This window comes from Mustelus asterias, chromosome 12 (genome assembly GCF_964213995.1).
Source record: "Mustelus asterias chromosome 12, sMusAst1.hap1.1, whole genome shotgun sequence".
In the NCBI taxonomy this organism is placed as follows: Eukaryota; Metazoa; Chordata; class Chondrichthyes; order Carcharhiniformes; family Triakidae; genus Mustelus; species Mustelus asterias.
Genome location: NC_135812.1, coordinates 51871338 through 51893624, shown reverse-complemented (window position 1 = coordinate 51893624; position 22287 = coordinate 51871338). Strand labels below are relative to the sequence as shown.

Genomic DNA, 22287 nt, shown 5'->3' with positions numbered 1-22287 from the left:
ACCAGAAGGACGTGGAGGCTTTGGAGAGAGTACAGAGGAGGTTTACCAGGATGTTACCTGGTATGGAGGGGCTTAGTTATGAGGATAGATTGGGTAAACTGGGGTTGTTCTCCCTGGAAAGATGGAGGATGAGGGGAGACTTAATAGAGGTGTATAAAATTATGAAAGGCATAGATAGGGTGAACGGTGGGAAGCTTTTCCCCAGGTCGGTGGTGACGTTCACGAGGGGTCATAGGTTCAAGGTGAAGGGGGGGAGGTTTAACACAGATATCAGACGGACATATTTTACACGGAGGGTGGTGGGGGCCTGGAATGTGCTGCCAGGCAAGGTGGTGGAGGCGGACACACTGGGAACGTTTAAGACTTATCTAGACAGCCATATGAACGGAGTGGGAATGGAGGGATACAAAAGAATGGTCTAGTTTGGACCAGGGAGCGTGCCGGCTTGGAGGGCCGAAGGGCCTGTTCCTGTGCTGTATTGTTCTTTGAATATCTTTGAATGGTGGTCCCAATATGGAAGGACCAATTATTGGTGCAGGATTAGGATATCATGGCTGCTGCAAGAATTCACTAATGTGACACGCTATGTGCATTGCCGTACATTAAGGGAGTGAAATATTTTAAGGTTCCGGTACACCTCCACATTGAGATGTGGGTGGGATTTTCTGGCCGTGCTCATCCCAAGACTGGAAAATCCCGCCAGAGGTCAACGGACCTTTCCATGATCCATGTCCCCTGGTGGGCAGGATGGGAAAATCCCACCCGTGGTGTCAGCAGAAGCATGTGTATGACCAGAAACTCTGCGCCATTACCCTGACAAAGCCACATTCCTTCATCTCTCAGGTTAGAGGAAATTTTATGAACTTTCCTCTCTCAGCATGCTGCCTCTCGCTGACCTTCCTGTTCCAGTGATGCATGGTCAACTATAAGATGTTGGTGATGTCACTGACATCAGCCTGGAAGGATATGCTTGCGTAGATACTGAGTGTGATGGTCATCTTGTCAGCCACTAGGAGTGCTATCCTCACCTTGCTCTGTGGTTGCAGGTTCAGTTGGATGAGACAATACAGGAGGCCATTCAGTCCATCGAGCCCATGTTGGCTTTCCAGACAGTAATCCAGTCAGTCCCAATCCCCCAATCTAGACATACTGGTTTATTTCCTACAAAAGCCCTCTTAAATACTAGCAATGAGTTGGGCTGAATGGCCTGTTTCTGTGCTGTACAGTCTACATAGAACTTCTAGGCATTCAACTAGTTTCCCTGGGAAAGCTGTGTTTAAAATTTTTTAAATATTCTTGCTCCTTTCTCCTGAAACAAGCCCTTCCCCCTCCCCCCAACCACATCCATTACAGAGTTGGGAAAAAGTTATTAAAAACAAAATGTAAATGTTACATTTCAGCTTGGGAAGTGTCTATTGAAGGTGGTAGTGGAAGGGTCTTTTTCCGGCTGGAGGCCTATGACTAGTGGTGTTCCGCAGGGCTCTGTATTGGGACCTCTGCTGTTTATGATTTATATAAACGATCTGGAAGAAGGTGTAACTGGGGTGATCAGTAAGTTTGCAGACGACACAAAATTGGCAGGACTTGCAGATAGTGAGGAGCATTGTCAGAAGCTACAGAAGGATATAGATAGGAATCTGGAATGCGCTGCCAGGCAAGGTGGTGGAGGCGGACACACTGGGAACGTTTAAGACTTATCTAGACAGCCATATGAACGGAGTGGGAATGGAGGGATACAAAAGAATGGTCTAGTTTGGACCAGGGAGCGGCACAGGCTTGGAGGGCCGAAGGGCCTGTTCCTGTGCTGTATTGTTCTTTGTTTGTTCTTTGAGTGAGTGCAGCCAATCAGTGTACTGGTTCATTACGAAGTTTGAAGTTCAGGCTTTGAATGGTAATGTGTGAATAAACAGCCCCGATCAGAGAAACACAAAACATACAAAAGGCAGGGTGGAAAAACAAGATCAGAAGTTTATAGTAAATTTGTTATGATTTCAAACAGCTTTTGAATCATGTAAATGAAAGGCAAAATGTTGGAATCTGAAACTAAAGAGGAAATACTGGAAACAGTTAGCGAGTATGGAGGGCAATTTTAATCTATCTGTCTCTTTGGGAAACCGGTGGCTTCAGGTATGAAATTGATTTTACACCCATCCTATTTTACTTTCCACGCATTTCAATGTGTCGGGTGTAATATGGAATTCTTGTTGCATTGTGAAATGAATAACCTTATGAATGAATCATGCTGTAAATTGTGATGAGTTTTATACTTTAGCACTATCATTATCTCACAATATTCAGTGTAATCTGACCAAGGTTTTGTTCAAGTCTAACATAACTTATTTTCAATTCAGTCCCTCTAATAATGAACTCCAGTGTTTTGTTTTTTATTGTTTTATTAACCTGTCATTGCTTTTGATGATTTGTGTATCTTTATCCCCCAAATTCTTTTGTTTCTCAACCCCATTTAGACACTTACTGTATATTCCATGGCAGTGCTCTTTTTATTCTTCCTACTAAAATGTTTCACCTCACACTTACCAATATCAAAGTTCATTCCACACCCGTTTAGTTTATTCAGATCTTCATGAATTTTTTTTCAGAATTCTCCTCTTCTACATGAACCTTTTAGCATCATTTTCAAATGTTGAAATTATTCTTCTGTATCCCGAATCCAATTTGCTAATGTAAATAGTGAACATGATCATTTCTCTGGTTTATTTGCTAAAGACTTTATTGGAAGCAAAGTCAGGACTTGGCAAATTCTCAGCAAAATACTGCAAATATTTCAGCATTGTTGTACTGATCTGTAGTGCTGACACATGTTCAGCAGCACCCTGTCAAACACTTTGCAATCCTTTTGAATACGAATTCTGAGAATTTCAAACCACCCCTGTTGGGATCTCACAGTGTAGCAATGTACAATGTCCCTCCTTCTTAGATACAGCAGCAATCCACCCCATACGTTTCTCTGTTGAAAGTTCCTGTTCAATTGACAATATACCTGGTGTCTGTGCTGATATCCCAAATAACCACATTCTTGAGATCTCTTGGATCTCCTGTGCCCTGGATGAGTGTGGCCAAAGTTGAATCCTAGTGCCTCAAAGGAAAATTGTTTTTCCTGTCTTTGATCTGCAAGATATTAATCACTGTCCTCCCTATATATATATTTGTTCTATTTTGTCATAAATAGGATGCTTTGCTTCAGGAATGATTCCACTGATAAACTAGGGATCTTTTGTAGTGAAACAAACTTTATTTAATAACACAGTTTAAATATAACTCTAACAAATAAATCAGCTTAACCATTCATAGTCTAACCATATTTAAAAGTGAAAGGAAGCAACCTTACTTTCTAGCTTCTGACTGTTCCCATTCCAAATAAGCAACATTCCTTTATTCCTCTTACAGACTTAAATGCCACTTTAAATACAGTTAGCAACCATAGTCATACTTGCTATAATGTGTGTAGACAGTGTCAAAGCTTTCAGAGATTTTGTGGAGAGAGAATGAGTTCTCAGGAACAGCTTCCACAGTGGAACTGAACCCACTATCAGATCAGCCATGATCTTATTGAATGGCGGAGCAGGCTTGAGGGGCCAGATGGCCTACTCCTGCTCCTAGTTCTTATGTTCTTATGCCTCTGACTCCAGCAGAGCTTCAAAACTGCAAAAGCTTCTTTCTTTCTGTACATACCCACATTACCACAATACCCCGTCAGTCAACCTAGTCAGAAATGCCAAGAAAACCTCTTGTGCAAACGGAAGTCCATTAGCTCTATCTAAGTAACAATGCTTAACTAATAATTCATTAACTTGTTCTCACAATCCTTGAGTTATATGTTTTCCAGACACACTGGCTACCTGCAGAATAAATCTGGAATTTTAAACATTCCCCTTAAAAGTAAAAGCAATATATTTCTATTTCTATGAATTGCAGGTGTATGATCACACTACTAAGAATTCAGCACCAATTAATCCATGCCTATCATTCTGCATGAACTAGATGGCTCAATACATCCCTTGGCTCCCAGCAGATTGGAACCTTTAGGCTTTCTATCTGGACAACATATTCTCCCAGGTGGACAGGTTGCTACACAGTTCATTGCCTTGGGTGTTTCCTCAGTGCTTTCTCCAAACCCTAAGCATGCCTTCTTTGGGTGTACTGAAGAGTGACAGTTTGTCAAAGGATGAGAGAAACTCTTCCAATCATGATTGATAACGGAATTATAATCAATACTTTAGAATTAGAATCACTGGGTAAATTAACATGACCTGACAGAAATGAAAGTTGAGTGGGTTGCGAAGATTCCTCTGATCCTCCATCTCTTTTGTTTACTTGTGAATGATCCCACTGATCCCACTTGAATTCCCTCATGATCCTCAAGGCCTCTCAAAATTCATGACCTTATTTACTATATTGTTCAAGTGCAGTTTGGGTTCACTTTAAGGTGTCTCTCCTTTCCATTGTAATTGTCAAAAATAATACTCAGAGAGCTGAAATTCAAAGGCATGCCATTAGTTTCTCCCAAAGGATCCAAGGTGGTATACCAGAACTGCTGCTGTCCATATTGGTGAAGGCAGAACATGTGACATTCCAGGGCCCATGCCTGAAACAGGCCTTCGGCCCTTTCCAGAATGAATGCAGAATTGAAATGTAAGGATGTCAGATGGAATTGTGAAAGAGCATCTTAAAGTCACTGAGGTTTACAGCTAGGAAGCTATTCATTTCTGCTGCTGATTCTTCACTAAGTTATAATGCTGGCAAATAGCATATCGATATTCAACAAGTGATGAATAGGACTTGAAATAAGTGTCAATCTATTTCAAAAACACTCTTATTGATAATAGCCCATTCACTACATTTCACTTGAATCCTTTAATAGAAGAAACATTTGTATTTATATTCCTAAGAACAAAGAACAATACAGCACAGGAACAGGCCCTTCGGCCCTCCAAGCCTGCACTGCTCCCTGGTCCAAACTGGACCATTCTTTTGTATCCCTCCATCCCCACTCCGTTCATGTGGCTATCTAGATAAGTCTTAAACGTTCCCAGTGTGTCCGCCTCCACCACCTTGCCCGGCAGCGGATTCCAGGCCCCCACCACCCTCTGTGTAAAGTATGTCCTTCTGATATCCGTGTTAAACCTCAGCCCCCCCCCCACCCCCTCACCTTGAACCTATGACCCCTCGTGAACGTCACCACCGACCTGGGAAAAAGCTTCCCACCATTCACCCTATCTATGCCTTTCATAATTTTATACACCTCTATTAGGTCACCCCTCATCCTCCGTCTTCCAGTGAGAACAACCCCAGTTTACCCAATCTCTCCTCATAACTAAGCCCTTCCATACCAGGCAACATCCTGGTAAACCTCCTCTGCACTCTCTCTAAAGCCTCCACGTCCTTCTGGTAGTGTGGCGACCAGAGCTGGACGCAGTATTCCAAATGCGGCCGAACCAATGTTCTATACAACTGCAACATCAGGCCCTAACTTTTATACTCTATGCCCCGTCCTATAAAGGCAAGCATGCCATATGCCTTATTCACTACCTTCTCCACCTGTGACGTCACCTTCAAGGATCTGTGGACTTGCACATCCAGGTCCCTCTGCATATCTACACCCTTTATGGTTCTGCCATTTATCGTATAGCTACTTTAAAGATTTTATAAGCACCTAAAGCTGACAACAGTAGGCCATTCGGTCCCTCAAGCCTGCTCTGCCTTTCAATAAGATCATGGCTGATCTGACTGTGGACTCAACCCCACAATCATCCTTTCAGGTTACAGTTCAATTCCCTTTTCTCATGGCAAACTGGTGCAGAAGTGAAGTCACATGGGATCAGAGGTGAGCTGGTAAGGTGGATACAAAACTGGCTCGGTCAAAGAACAGTAAGAAGTCTCACAACACCAGGTTAAAGTCCAACAGGTTTATTTGGTAGCAAATACCATAAGCTTTTGGAGCAGAGCTCCTTCGTCAGATGGAGTGGATATCTGTTCTCAAACAGGGCACAGACACAGAAATCAAATTACAGAATACTGATTAGAATGCAAATCTCTACAGCCAGCCAGGTCTTAAATGTACAGACAATGTGGGTGGAGGGAGCATTCAACACAGGTTAAAGAGATGTGTATTGTCTCCAGACAGAACAGCTTGTGAAATTCTGCAAGTCCAGGAGGCAAGCTTTGGGGGTTACTGATAATGTGACATAAATCCAACATCCCGGTTTAGGGCGTCCTCATGTGTGCGGAACTTGGCTATCGGTCAAAGAAGACAGAGGGTAGCAGTGGAAGGGTGCATTTCTGAATGGAGGGCTGTGACAAGTGGTGTTCCTCAGGGATCAGTGCTGGGACCTTTGCTGTTTGTAATATATATAAATGATTTGGAGGAAAATGTAACTGGTTTGATTAGTAAGTTTGCGGACGACACAAAGGTTGGTGGATTTGCGGATAGCGATGAGGACCATCAGAGGATACAGCAGGATATAGATCAGTTGGATACTTGGGTGGAGAGATGGCAGATGGAGTTTAATCTGGACAAATGTGAAGTAATGCATTTTGGAAGGTCTAATACCGATAGGAAATATACAGTAAATGGCAGAACCCCGAAGAGTATTGATAGGCAAAGGGATCTGGGTGTACAGGTACACAGGTCACTGAAAGTGGCAATGCAGGTGGAGAAGGTAGTCAAGAAGGCATATGGCATGCTTGCCTTCATTGACCGGGGCATTGAGTTTAAAAATTGGCAAGTCATGTTGACGCTTTATAGAACCTCAGTTAGGCCGCATTTGGAATATAGTGTTCAATTCTGGTCGCCACACATGTGGAGGCTTTGGAGAGGGTACAGAAAAGATTTACCAGGATGTTGCCTGGTATGGAGGGCATTAGCTATGAGGAGAGGTTGGAGAAACTTGGTTTGTTCTCACTGGAACGACGGAGGTTGAGGGGCGACCTGATAAAAGTCTTAGAAGATAGAAGTGATAGAAGATTATGAGAGGCATGGACAGAGCGGATAGTCAGAAGCTTTTACCCAGGGTAGAAGAGTCAATTACTAGGGGGCACAGGTTTAAGGTGCGAGGGGCAAGGTTTAAAGGAGATATACGAGGCAGATTTTTTACACAGAGAGTAGTGGGTGCCTGGAAATTGTTGCCGGGGGAGGTAGTGGAAGCGGATACGGTAGTGACTTTTAAGGGGCGTCTTGACAAGTACATGAATAGGATGGGAATAGAGAGATATGGTCCCCGGAAGGGTAGGGGGTTTTAGTTCAGTTGGGCAGCATGGTCGGTGCAGGCGTGGAGGACTGAAGGGCCTGTTCCTGTGCTGTAATTCTTTTTGTTCTTCTTTGTTCTTTGTTCTTTTGAGTGCCTTAATTGAATCTGCTTCCACCACACTTTCAGGCAATGAATTCTAGACCCGAACCAATTGCTGTGTGAAAAGGTTTTTTCTCAAATCACTTTTGCTTTTTCCTATCTACTCTGTCCAGACTCCTCATGATTTTGAATACCTCTATCCAATCTCCTCTCAGCCATCTCTCCAGGGTTAAACAGTTCTATCCTCCCCAATCTGTAAGTCATAATTGAAGTTTCTCTTTCCTGGAACTATTCTCGTGAATCTTTTTTGCACTCTCTCTAATGCCTTCACATCCTTCCTAAAAATGCAATGTTCAGAACTGGATGCAATACTCCAGCTGGGGCTGAATTGGTAACTTGTAGAAGTTCAACATAACCTCCTCGCTATGGTACCCTGCGCCCCTTTTTAATAAAGCCCACGTTACTGGGCTTTATTAAAAAGCATAGGAAGAAACTGTTCCCACTGGTGGAAGTATTGAGAACCTGAGGGTACAGATTGAAGGTAATTGGCATAAGAAGCAAAAGTGATTTGAGAAAAATCCTTTTCACACAGCAATTGGTTAGGGTCTAGAACTCATTGCCTGAAAGTGTGGTGGAAACAGATTCAATTAGGGCAATAAAAAAGGGAATTGAACTGTTACCTGAAAGGAAGATTGTGGGATCAATAATAAAGCCCAGGTTACTGTATGTTTTATTAACCGCGCTCTCAACCTGTCCTGCCACCTTCAAAGACTGCACAAAGCACCGAGGTCCCTCTGCTCCTGTACCCCTTTTAGAGTTAAATACTATATTTATTGGGCAAGATTAGACTCTGTGTAATGGTAACCCTCATGCTCATGCCAATGGACAAAGTGAAATAACAAGCACTGATACTTTTCAACACTATAGACAGTTTTTAAAAAAATGCTAAATGGCGGGAGATTTAAATGCTTGTCATCTTGACGACTCTCTTTGGTAGTTCACTTGATAGCTCCCTTTGGCCGGTCCTTTAACAGTTCCAATTAGCTTGACAGTTCCAATGAGTTTTACACACATGCATATTCACTTTTGACAAACCCAAAGGGCACCTGACCTCTCCTAAAGGTGTCCTGGGACCATATCCAAAGAATTCCTCTAACTTTAGACATTCTTCTAACATAGAACATCTAACCTACACGATTCCAATATCATCCATATGTTTATCCAATTACCCTTTAAATGCCCTTAATGTTGACGAGTCCACTACTGTTGCAGGCAGGGCATTCCATGCCCTTCCTACTCTCTGAGTAAAGACCCTACCTCTGACATCTGTCCTATATCTATCACCCCTCAATTTAAAGCTATGTCACCTCGTGCTAGCCATCACCATCTGAGGAAAAAGGCTCTCACTGTCCACCCTGTCTATTCCTCTGATCATCTTGTATGCCTCTATTAAGTCACCTCTTAACCTCCTTCTCTCTAAAGAAAACAGCCTCAAGTCACTCAGCCTTTCCTCATAAGACCTTCCCACCATACCATGCAACATCCTGGTAAATCTCCTCTGCACCCTTTCCAATGCTTCCACATCCTTCCTATAATGCGGCGACCAGAACTGTATGCAATACTCCAAGTGCGGCCGCACCATAGTTTTGTACAGCTGCAACATGACATCATGACTCCGAAACTCAATCCCTCTACCAATAAAAGCTAACACACTGTACGCCTTCTTAACAACCCTATCAACCTGGGTGCCAACTTTCAGGGATCTATGCACATGGACACCCAGATTCCTCTGTTCATCCACACTACCAAGTATCTTACCATTAGCCCAGTACTCTGTATTCTTGTTACTCCTTCCAAAGTGAATCACCTCACACTTTTCCGCATTAAACTCCATTTGCCACCTCTCAGCCCAGCTCTGCAGCTTATCTATGTCCCTCTGTAACCTGCAACATCCTTCCGCACTGTCCACAACTCCACCGACTTTAGTGTCATCCGCAAGGTCACTAACCCAGCCTTCTACGCCCTCATCTAGGTCATTTATAAAAATGTCAAACAGCAGTGGCCCCAAAACAGATCCTTGCGGTACACCACTAGTAACTGAACTCCAGGATGAACATTTCCCATCAACCACCACCCTATGTCTTCTTACAGCCAGCCAATTTCTGAACCAAACCGCAAACTCACCCTCAATCCCATGCCTCCGTATTTTCTGCAATAGCCTACCATGGGGAACCGTATCAAACACTTTACTGAAATCCATATACACCACATCAACTGCTTTACCCTCATCCACCTCTTTGGTCACCTTCTCAAAGAACTCAATAAGGTTTGTGAGGCACGACCTACCTTTCACAAAACCGTATTGACTATCCCTAATCAAATTGTTCCTTTCTAGATGATTATAAATCCTATCTCTTGTAATCCTTTCCAAAACTTTGCCCACAACAGAAGTAAGGCTCACTGGTCTATAATTACCAGGGTTGTCTCTCCTCCCCTTCTTGAACCAGGGGACAACATTTGCTATCCTCCAGTCTTCTGGCACTATTCCTGTAGACAATGACGACATAAAGATCAAAGCCAAAGGCTCTGCAATCCCCTCCCTAGCTTCCCAGAAAATCCTAGGATAAATCCCATCTGGCCCAGGGGACTTATCTATTTTCACACTTTCCAGAATTGCTAACACCTCCTCCTTATGAACCTCAATCCCGTCTAATCTAATAGCCTGTATCTCAGTATTCTCTTCGACAACTTTGTCTTTCCTGTGTGAATACTGGCGAAAAATATTCATTTAGCGCCTCTCCTATCTCTTCGGACTCCACGCACAACTTCCCACTACTGTCCTTGACTGGTTCTAATCTTACCCTAGTTATTCTTTTATTCCTGACATACCTATAGAAAGCTTTAGGGTTTTCCTTGATCCTACCTGCCAAAGACTTCTCATGTCCCCTCCTGGCTCTTCTTAGTTCTCTCTTCAGGTCCTTCCTGGCTAACTTGTAACTCTCAAGCGCCCTAACTGAGCTTTCATGTCTCATCTTTACATAAGTCTCCTTCTTCCTCTTCACAAGAGATTCAACTTCTTTAGTGAACCACGGTTCCCTTGCTTGACCACTTCCTCCCTGCCTGACAGCTACATACTTAGCAAGGACACGCAGTAGCTGTTCCTTGAACAAGCTCCACATTTCAATTGTGCCCATCCCCTGCAGATTTCTTCCCCATCCTATGCATCCTAAATCTCGCCTAATTACATCATAATTTCCTTTCCCCCAGCTATAACACTTGCCCTGCAGTATATACCTATCCCTTTCCATCGCTAAATTAAACGTAACCGAATTGTGGTCACTATCACCAAAGTGCTCACCTACCTCCAAATCTAACACATGGCCTGGCTCATTACCCAGCACCAAATCCAGTGTGGCCTCGCCTCTTGTTGGCCTATCAACATACTGTGTCAGGAAACCCTCCTGCACACATTGGACAAAAACTGACCCATCTAAAGTACTCGAACTATAGCGTTTCCAGTCAATATTTGTAAAGTTAAATTCCCCCAAAACAACCACCCTGTTACTTTCGCTCCTATCCAGAATCATCTTTGCAATCCTTTCCTCTACATCTCTGGAGACCTATAGAAAACTCCCTACAGGGTGACCTCTCCTTTCCTGTTTCTAACCTCAGCCCATACTACCTCAGTAGGCGAGTCCTCATCAAACGTCCTTTCTGCCACCGTAATACTGTCCCTGACTAACAATGCCACACCTCCCCCTCTTTTACCACCTTCTCTGATTTTACTGAAACATCTAAACCCCGGAACCTGCAACAACCATTCCTGTCCCTGCTCTATCCATGTCTCCGAAATGGCCACAACATCGAAGTCCCAGGTACCAACTCATGCTGCAAGTTAACCCACCTTATTCCGGATGCTCCTGGCGTTGAAGTATACACACTTCAAACCACCTTCCTGCCTGCCGGTACACTCCTGCGACCTTGAAACCTTATTCATGACCTCACCACTCACATCCTCCTGTACACTGGAGCAACAATTCAGGTTCCCATTCCCCTGCCGAATTAGTTTAAACCCTCCCGAAGAGCATTTGCAAATTTCCCCCCCAGAATATTGGTACCCCTCTGGTCCAGGTGTAGACCATCCCATTTGTAGAGGTCCCACCTACTCCAGAATGAGCCCCAATTGTCCAGGTATCTGAATCCCTCCCTCCTGCACCATTCCTGTAGCCACGTGTTCAATTGCTCTCTCTCCCTATTCCTCTCCTCACTATCACGTGGCACGGGTAACAAACCAGAGATAACAACTTTGTTTGTTCTAGCTCTAAGCTTCCACCCTAACTCCCTGAATTTCTGCCTTACATCCCCATCCCTTTTCCTGCCTATGTCATTGGTGCCTATGTGAACCACGACTTGGGGCTGGTCACCTTCACCCTTAAGGATTTCGAAAACACGATCCGAGACATCATGGACTCTGGCTCCTGGGAGGCAACACACCAGCCGCGAGCCCCTCATTCCCGCAGAATCTCCTATCTATCCCCCTAACTATGGAGTCCCCAATGACTAATGCTCTACTCCTCCCCCCCCTTCTGAGCAACAGGGACAGACTCTGTGCCAGAGACCTGTACCCCATGGCTTACCCCTGGTAAGTCGTCCTCCCCAACAGTATCCAAAACGGTATACTTGTTATACAGAGGAACAGCCACAGGGGATCGCTGCACTGACTGCTTCTTATCCCTTCTAACAGTCACCCAAGTATCCTCATTCCTAGGAATATGAACCTCCCTGTAGCTTTTATCTACAACTGTCTCTGCCTCCCGAATGTTCCTGAGTTCATCCAGTTCCAGTTCCAGATCCCTAACACGGTCTTCAAGGAGCTGGAATTGGGTGCACTTCCTACAGGTGTACTCAGCTGGGACATTAATGGTGTCCCTCACCTCAAACATCCCACAGGAGGAACATTGCACTGCCTGCACTGACATCCTTGCTAATTTCTCTTACTAAGAAACGAAAGAGAAAAGAAAAAGAAAAAAAAAGGTCACCTGCTGTCACACCGAGAAATGTGTACACACTGAACTACCTGCTCCCCACCTTGTGGAAATGTGTACGCACTGAACTCCCTGCTCCCGGCCTTGTGGAAATGTGTACGCACTGAACTCCCTGCTCCCGGCCTTGTGGAAATGTGTACACACTGAACTCCCTGCTCCCGGCCTTGTGGAAATGTGTACGCACTGAACTCCCTGCTCCCGGCCTTGTGGAAATGTGTACGCACTGAACTCCCTGCTCCCGGCCTTGTGGAAATGTGTACGCACTGAACTCCCTGCTCCCGGCCTTGTGGAAATGTGTACACACTGAACTCCCTGCTCCCCGCCTTGTGGAAATGTGTTCACACTGAACTCCCTGCTCCCGGCCTTGTGGAAATGTGTTCACACTGAACTACCTGCTCCCGGCCTTGTGGAAATGTGTTCACACTGAACTACCTGCTCCCCACCTTGCGGAAATGGGTACCCACTGAACTACCTGCTCCCGGCCTTGTGGAAATGTGTTCACACTGAACTACCTGCTCCCCACCTTGCGGAAATGGGTACCCACTGAACTACCTGCTCCCGGCCTTGTGGAAATCGGACCAGACTGAACTACCTGCTCCCCACCTTGCGGAAATGGGTACACACTGAACTACCTGCTCCCCGCCTTGTGGAAATCGGACCAGACTGAAGGCAACTGCACTTGAACAGCTGCCTCCGTGAACCATGGATATGCAAAGTTTGCTCCACATCCATCAAGCTGTGAAAATGATGGGGATGGGTTTAGGGGAAGGACTTGCGGATTCAGGCCTCTGGAGCCATTTTCACAACTGTGTGAAAATTCAGGCCTCAGTGGGGGAAAGGGGTTAATAAAGAAATGGGGTGGTGAATTACACATCTGGACCAGTGTAAAAATGGCAACAAGGCCTCGCCTACAAATCATGTTCTGGCTTTGATGGTGAGTCAATGACAATGAGTTAAAGGGAAAATGGATTGTGATGACCTTAATAAGAAAATCTGCTGCCTTCCTGAATGTTCTTTACTGTATCAAACTCAAACACATCCTGCTCCATCTCTCAACTTGCATTGTCAGCAGGAAGTAACTATTTCCTGTATCATTTATTTTAAAAATATATTGCGCAACGATTGACGGTATGTACACATAAATATAAAATATATACGTACTAATCGTTGGTCAGCAATTCTGCAATTTTCACACCATTCTTTGCTGAGTTAGACTATATCTCACTCACAAGCTTGTCTAACTGACGACACAATACGGTCACCCGTCTTGTGACTAATCTTGAATAATATCACATGAATTAGTGAGCACATAGAGAACAGGGTACTGTTCCTCTTTGGCCCTGGCTGAGAGTGGCAGTGGGAGGTAGAGATTACAATTGACAATCTGCACAGTGAGGGGAACAGGAGCTGAGCTGAATGTGAGTTGATGTGGAGTTGGGCTGCTGTGGGTTTGCGTTCACTCAGCCAGTGAATTATCTTTCATTTGTCCACTGTGTGGTAACCTGAATGTTCTGTTTTTCTTCCCTTCTCTCTGCTGTTTCAAGCATTGAAGTAGCTTCTAATTCATCTGGTTAATATTCACAACACGCAACCACTAAACCCGTTTAGTCACAGTAAGCTGAGACCCAGACGGCAAAGTCCTTTCTTGGAGTCTAAACCATTTTAGAGGTTGCCTTTGCCTTTTTATTTAAAAAGGGAAGAGACCTTGTTCAAACTTGATCATGGAAACCTTTAGAATTTGATGGTTCAAGAATCTGGCAAAAGAACAGAGGGTAAATGAGGCGACAGCTTTAATTATGGAGTTAGCTGGTATGACCTGGAATGCACTACCTGAAAACCAGTGGAAACCGATTCAAAATAGTAACCTTCAAAAAAGGAATTGGATATAAAATTGCAAAGGAAAATATTTCAGTGCTATGGGGAAGAGCTGGTGAGTGGGATTAATGGACAGCCCTTTCAAAGAACCATGAGGGTCGAAATGGCCACTTTTCGTTCTGGGGAAGGGGGTAGGGGATGGTGGTGTAGTGGTAATGTTACTGGACTGGTAATTCAGAGGCCCAGCATCATATTCTGGAGAAATGGGTTCAAATCCCACCATGGCAGCTGATGGAATTTAAATTCAGTTAATAAATTTGGAATTGAAAGCTATTCTCAGTAATACTGACCGCAAAACTATCATTGATTGTTGTAAATACCCATCTGGTTCCCAAATGTCCTTTAGGGAAGGAAATCTGCCGTCCTTCCCTGGTCTGGCCTACATGTAACTCCAGACCCAAAGCTATGTGGTTGACTCTTTAAGTGCCCTCTGAAATCGGCTGAGTGAACCGCTCAGTTCAAGGGCAATTAGGGTTGGGCAATAAATACTACCCTAGCCAGCCATGCCCACATCTCGTGAATGAATTAAGAAAAGAATGATCCAATTGGCAGGATTTTGATTCTGAAATGTGTTGATCATTCACTATTCTAGATGGACAACGTGCTGGTGCTCACTGTAAGACTGCCAGCATTAGAGGTAACAAAAGTTTTTTTCTCCCCTTGTACAGCTTAATTGGGCTTCAGTGAATTCGTCATGAATGGTGATTCTGAAAATCAGGATTCTTTACAACAATTTCCAGACTGGAAGGAGTTCTGCGAGGAGCAGGCACGAGCTGCTGCAACTGAATTTGCCAAGAACTTCCGGATATTTCTAAGTGCAAATCCTCATTATGAGTGTCCAGGAATAGAGACCACTTTCTCACAACACTTTGTTTCCCATTTTGTGGAGTACTTTGCTTCGGAGGTGAATAGGCCATATCTATCAGACTCCCCGGTCAAATATAACATTGCTCCGTTCTCCGACATCCAGAATTGTCAGCTGCCTTACAATAAAGAAGCTCTCCAAAGGAAAGAGAAAAATTCTGATTTCCTTGAGAGTATAGACAACACATCAACCTCGAGCAGGTATCTCAGGCAGGCGCAGATCTGGAACATGTCCAATTTTGGCCACTCCCGGAGTTCGGAGGACGTTTCTGTCAGTGTTTCTGGCAGACCAAAGTTTAAAAAAGGGTTTTCTTTGCGGAACATGAGCATATGCATGGTGGATGGGATGAAAGAAATTTTACAATGGAAGCCCTCGGCAGAACCACTACTTGACACTGGGCACGGCAGGAGGCCTGAGGCTGAAGACTCTTCAGGGAGCAAACTAGAAAGTGAGGTCCGTGACAAATGGAGCCACAAACTAGAGCGTTTACGTTTGACACGGTCATCATCTGCTAAAGTGGAACTACTGGACATCCAAAGAGAAGGCATGTTGAGGTACATGGTGGCTGATGACACTAACTGTGTGAGCAGTATGCAGTGGCAAAAGTGTCGACTGTTATTACGAAAAGCTGTGAGAGTGGAAGGAGAACGATTTCTCTTGGAATTTTATGTACCACCAAAGGTAAGATCAGAGACTCTCACCATCAAGGCCTTGACAGCACAAAAGCTAGCAGAAGCCCACCTTAAGGGTACAGTCCAGCTTCACCCAAATGATTTGAGGATTAATTAAATTCCGAGGACAAGTTGCTTAAACTTGGTTTGTATTCCTTGAGCCTAGAAGGTTGAGGTTTGATCTGAATGAGGGGTTTGATGGGGTAGATTTGCTCTGACGGAGATTCCAGAACAAGGGGCACAATGTTTAAAATTAGAGCCACCATTTAATAAGGCTGATCTGATAGTAACCTCAAACCTGCATCCTGCCTATCCCCTGATAACCTATCACCACCCTTGACTTACCAAGAATCTATCCAACTTGCCTAAAAAATTATTCAAAAACTCTGCTTCCACTGCCTTTTCAGAAAGAGAGTTGCAGAGACACATGACCCTCTGATTGGAAAGATATCACCTCCTGCCTGTCCGCCTGTCAGGAAGATTATGGCTGATCTGATGTGACCTCCACTCCACCGCCTGTCCTCATAACCCTTGACTCTCTTATTGAAGAAAACTTTATCCAACTGAGCCTTTCATATATTCAATGACCCTAGCTCTCTGGGGAAGAGAATTCCAAACACTAACATCTCTCTGAGAAAAAAAACTCTCCTCATCTCCATCTTAAATGGAAGACCCCCCTTATTTTTAAACTGTGCCCTTGAGTTCTAGATTCCCCATGAGGGGGTCCATCCTCTTAACGTCCACCTTCTCAAACCCCCTCAGAACCTTGTATGTTTCCATAAGATTGCCTCTCATTCATCTAAACTCTAACATTTATGAAGTATTTAAATGTGCACTTGCGATGCCAAGGCATACAAGGCTATGGGCCAAGTGCTGGAAAATGGGATTAGAATAGTTGGGAGGTTTGTCTTTGACCGGCACAGACACGATGGGCTGAAGGGCCTCTTTTGTGCTGTATGACTCTATAACTGAACGTGCTCAATCTTTTCTCAAAAGACAGAAAGTTCATCCCAGGAATCCGTCTACTCTATCTTTTCTGAACTGTGTCCAATGCAAGTAAATCCCTTCTTAAGGAGACTAAAATTGTACACGGCACTCTAGGTGCGGTCTCACCAAGACTTCCCTACTTTTATACTGTATCTCCCTTCTAATAAAGGCCAACATTCCATTTGCCTTCCTAATTACTTGCTGTTCCTGCACACTAACCTTTTATGATTCATTTACAAGGACACCCAGATCCCTCTGTACTGCAGTGTTCTGCAGTCTCTCTCCACTTAAACGATATTCTGCTTTTTCATCCTTCAGTGGACAATCTTACATTTTCCTTCATACTCTATCTGCCAATTTTTTTGCCCTCTCAATTCAACTACCTATGTCACTTTGCAGACTTTATTTTGTATCCTCCGGACGACTTGCTTAATCTTGCTTGTTTCAATGAGATCACTGTCATCTTTTGAAACCATGATGTGGAGAAGCCGGCGTTGGACTGGGGTAAGCACAGTAAGAAGTCTCACAATACCAGGTTAAAGTCCAACAGGTTTATTTGTAGCAGAAGCTTTCGTTGTGTCGCTCCTTCTTCAGGTGAGTGAAGAGTTGTGTTCACAAACAGGGCCTACATAGATACAGACTCAATTTACAAGTTGGTCTTTACAGGTAATCAAGTCTTAAACGTACAGACAATGTAAGTGGAGAGGGGGTTAAGCACAGGTTAAAGAGGTGTGTATTGTGTCCAGCCAGGACAGTTAGTGAGATTTTGCAAGCCTAGGCAAGTCGTGGGGGTTACAGAAGGTGTGACATGTACCCAAGATCCTAGTTGAGGCTGTCCTCATGTGTGTGGAACTTGGCTACCAGTTTTTGCTCGGCGATTCTGCGTTGTCGTGTGTCGTGAAGGCCGTCTTGGAGAACGCTTACCCGAAGATCAGAGGCTGAATACCCGTGACTGCTGAAGTGTTCCCCGACAGGAAGAGAATGCTCCTGCCTGGTGATTGTCGAGCAGTGTTCATTCATCCATTGTCGTAGCATCTGCATGGTCTCGCCAATGTACCATGCCTCGGGACATCCTTTCCTGCAGCGTATCAGGGAGACAACGTTGGCCGAGTCGCAAGAGTATGTACTGTGTACCTGGTGGATGGTGTTCTCGCGTGAGATGATGGCATCCATGTCGATGATCCGGCACGTCTTGCAGAGGTTGCTGTGGCAGGGTTGTGTGATGTCATTGTCACTGTTTTCCTGAAGGCTGGGTAGTTTGCTGCGGGCAATGGTCTGTTTGAAGTTGTGTGGTTGTTTGAAGGCAAGAAGTGGGGGTGTGCAGATGGTCTTGGTGAGATGTTCATCGATGAGTCATCGTCCAGTACTTCCCCAGAGCGGAGAAGCTACGACATCTTCTCCGGAGCCTTCAACGTGTCATCGATGAAGATGAGCATCTCGCCAAGGCCATCCCCAGCCTTCAGGAGAACAGTGACCACGACACCACACAACCCTGCCACAGCAACCTCTGTTGTCGACCTGATATGCTGCAAGAAAGGATGTCTCGAGGCATGGTACATTGACGAGACCATGCAGGTGCTACAACAATGGATGAATGAACACCGCTCGACAATTACCAGGGAGGAGTGTATTTTCCTGTTGGGGAGCACTTCAGCAGTTACGGGCATTCAGCCTCTGATCTTTGGGTAAGCGTTCTCCAAGGCGGCCTTCACGACAACGCAGAATCACTGAGCAAAAACTGGTAGCCAAGTTCCACACACGTAAGGACAGCCTCAACCAGGATCTTGGGTTCATGTCACACTATCTGTAACCCCCACAACTTGCCTGGGCTTGCAAAATCTCACTAACTGTCCTGGCTGGACACAATACACACCTCTTTAACCCGTGGTTAACCCTCTCTCCACTCACATTGTCTGTACCTTTAAGACTTGATTACCTGTAAAGACTTGCATTCCAAACATTATCTTGTAAATTGAGTTTGCATCTATGTATGCCCTGTTTGTGAACACAACTCTTCACTCTCCTGAAGAAGGAGCGACACTACAAAAGCTTCTGCTACCAAATAAACCTGTTGAACTTTAACCTGGTGTTGTGAGACTTCTTACTGATCTTTCGAAACGGCAGAGAATACAGACTCTCTCACCTTAAGGACCAATCTAGCGAACTTTCACTTTCAATGCAGATATACCCTTCCTTAAATATGGAGACCAAAGTTGCATCCAGTATTCCAGATGTTGTCGACCAAAGCTCCGTACATCTGTAGCAAGATTTCTTTATTCTTATACTCCAATCTCCTTGTAATGAAGAACAACATGTCCTTTGCTTTCTGAACTGCTGCGAAACCTGCATTCTAACTTTGTTTTTTATACCAGTATGAGAGCACCCAAGTCTCTCTGAAAATTAACATTAACAAGTTTCATGTCTTTTAAATAATATTCTGCTTTTATTATTTTCACCGCAATGAAAATCCTCACTTCCATACTCCATCTGTCACCTTGTTACCCATTCACTTAATCTGGTAATATCTTAGAACAATAGAAAATTACAGCTCAGAAACAGGCCTTTTGGCCCTTCTTGTCTGTGCTGAACCATTTTTTGCCTAGTCCCACTGACCTGCACTTGGACCATATCCCTCCACACCCCTCTCATCCATGAACCCATCCAAGTTTTTCTTAAATGTTAAAAGCATTTACCACTTTATCCGGCAGCTCATTCCACACTCCCACCACTCTCTGCGTGAAGAAGCCCCCCTTAATATTCCCTTTAAACTTTTCTCCTTTCACCCTTAACCCATGCCCTCTGGTTTTTTTCTCCCCTAGCCTCAGTGGAAAAAGCCTGCTTGCATTCACTCTATCTATACCCATCAAAATCTTATACACCTCTATCAAATCTCCCCTCAATCTTCTACGCTCCAGGGAATAAAGTCCCAACCTATTCAATCTTTCTCTGTAACTCCGCTTCTCAAGTCCCGGCAACATCCTTGTGAACCTTCTCTGCACTCTTTCAACCTTATTTACATCCTTCCTGTAACTAGGTGACCAAAACTTTACACAATACTCTAAATTCGGCCTCACCAACGCCTTATATAACCTTACCATAACACTCCAACTTTTATACTCGATACTCCAATTTATAAAGGCCAATGTACCAAAGGCACTCTTTACGACCCTATCTACCTGTGACGTCACTTTTAGGGAATTCTGTACCTGTATTCCCAGATCCCTCTGTTCAACTGCGCTCTTCAGAGTCCTACCATTTACCCTGTATGTTCTACTTTGGTTTGTCCTTCCAAAGTACAATATCTCACACTTGTCTGCGTTAAATTCCATTTGCCATTTTTCAGCCCGTTTTTCTAGTTGGTCCAAATCCCTCAGCAAGCTTTGAAAACCTTGCTCACCGTCCACTACACCTCCAATCTTTGTATCATCAGCAAATTTGCTGATCCAATTTACCACATTATCATCCAGATCATTGATATAGATGACAAACAACAATGGACCCAACACCGATCCCTGCGGCACACCACTAGTCACAGGCCTCCACTCAGAGAAGCAATCCTCCACAACCACTCTCTGGCTTCTTCCATTGAGCCAGTGTCTAATCCAATTTACTACCTCCCCATGTATACCCAGCGACTGAAACTTCCTAACTAACCTCCCATGAGGGACCTTGTCAAAGGCCTTGCTGAAATCCAGGTAGACAACATCCACCGCCTTCCCTTCATCTACTTTCCTGGTAACCTCCTCGAAAAACTCTAATAGATTGGTCAAACATGACCTACCACGCACAAAGCCATGTTGACTCTCCCTAATAAGTCCCTGTCTATTCAAATATTTGTAGATCCTATCCCTTATCACACCTTCCAATAACTTGCCCACCACCGACGTCAAACTTACTGGCCCATAATTTTCCAGATTTCTTTTGGAACCTTTTTTAAACAACGGAACAACATGAGCCACCCTCCAATCATCTGGCACCTCCCCCGTGAATACTGACATCTTAAATATGTCTGCCAGGGCAAGTTCAACATGAGCTTCCCTCCAGGTCCGTGGGAATACCCTGTCCGGTCCTGGGGATTTATCCACTCTGATTTGCCTCAAGACAGCGAGCACCTCCCCCCGCTTTAATCTGTAAAGGTTCCATGGCCTCCCTACCTGTTTGCCCTATTTCCGTAGTCTCCATGCCCGTTTCCTCAGTAAATACGGATGCAAAAAAACCATTTAGTATCTCCCCCATCTCTTTTGGTTCCATACAGAGTCTACCACTCTGGTCTTCAAGAGGACCAATTTTATCCCTCATTATCCTTTTGCTCCTAACATACCTATAGAAGCTCTTTGGATTTTCCTTCACTCTGTCTGCCAAAGCAACCTCATGTCGTCTTTTAGCCCTCCTGATTTCCCTCTTAAGTAGCTTCTTGCACTTTTTATACTCCTCGAGCATCTGATCTGTTCCTTGCTGCCTGTACATTTCAAACAACTCTCTCTTCCTCTTAATCAGTGTTACAATCTCCCTCAAGAACCAAGGTTCCTTATTCCTATTTACTTTGCCTTTAATCCTGACAGGAACATACAAACTCTGCACTCTCAAAATTTCTCCTTTGAAGGCCTCCCACTTTCCATTTACATCCTTACCAGAGAACAGCCTGTGCCAATCCACACTTCCCAGATCCCTTCTCATTTAATCAAATTTGGCCTTTTTCCAGATGAGAACTTTAACCCGAGGACCAGATCTATCCTTATCCATGATCAGGTTGAAACTAATGGCATTATGATCACTGGATCCAAAGTGTTCCCTCACACTCACATCCATCACCTGCCCTAACTCATTTCCCAATAGGAGATCCAATATCGCATCCTCTCTCATTGGCACCTCTATATACTGATGTAGGAAATTTTCCTGAACACATTTTACAAACTCTACCCCGTCTAAACCTTTAACAGTATGCGAGTCCCAATCTATATGTGGAAAATTAAAATCCCCTACTATCACAACTTTGTGTTTCTTGCAGTTGTCAGCTATCTCTCTGCTGATTTGCTCCTCCAATTCTCGCTGACTATTGTATACTATCTTGTTGTATCCTCCTCATAGCTTATTTTGTAGCGGAGGTTGCTAGCGGAGTGCCGCAGGGATCAGTGCTTGGTCCTCTGCTCTTTGTGATTTTTATTAATGACTTAGAGGAGGGGGCTGAAGGGTGATACAATTTGCTGATGACACCAAGATTGGTGGAGTAGTGGATGAGGTGGAGGGCTGTTGTAGGCTGCAAAGAGACATAGATAGGATGCAAAGCTGGGCTGAAAAATGGCAAATGGAGTTTAACCCTGATAAATGTGAGGTGATTCAATTTGGTAGGACTAATTTAAATGTGGAATACAGGGTCAAAGGTAGGGTTCTGAAGACTGTGGAGGAACAGAGAGATCTTGGGGTCCATATCCACAGATCTCTAAAGGTTGCCACTCAAGTGGATAAAACTGTGAAGAAGGCCTATAGTGTGTTATCTTTTATTAACAGGGGGGTTGGAGTTTAAGAGCCGTGGGGTT

General features: G+C 44.3%; 1 protein-coding gene across 2 annotated transcripts in view; it reads left to right on the top strand.

Annotated features, from left to right (window-relative positions):
• sh2b2 (SH2B adaptor protein 2) overlaps window positions 1-22287 on the top strand; it is a 118556-nt gene that overhangs the window by 28656 nt on the left and 67613 nt on the right. Inside the window, exons 1-2 of one of the 2 annotated variants that reach the window (XM_078225215.1) lie at window positions 13665-13770; window positions 14896-15773. In XM_078225215.1, coding sequence (XP_078081341.1) covers window positions 14922-15773 — 852 coding nt within the window. In that variant the 5' untranslated portion in view covers window positions 13665-13770; window positions 14896-14921. Of the gene's footprint in view, window positions 1-13664; window positions 13771-14895; window positions 15774-22287 lie in introns of those variants that run through there. The other variant, XM_078225216.1, reaches the window with a different exon arrangement.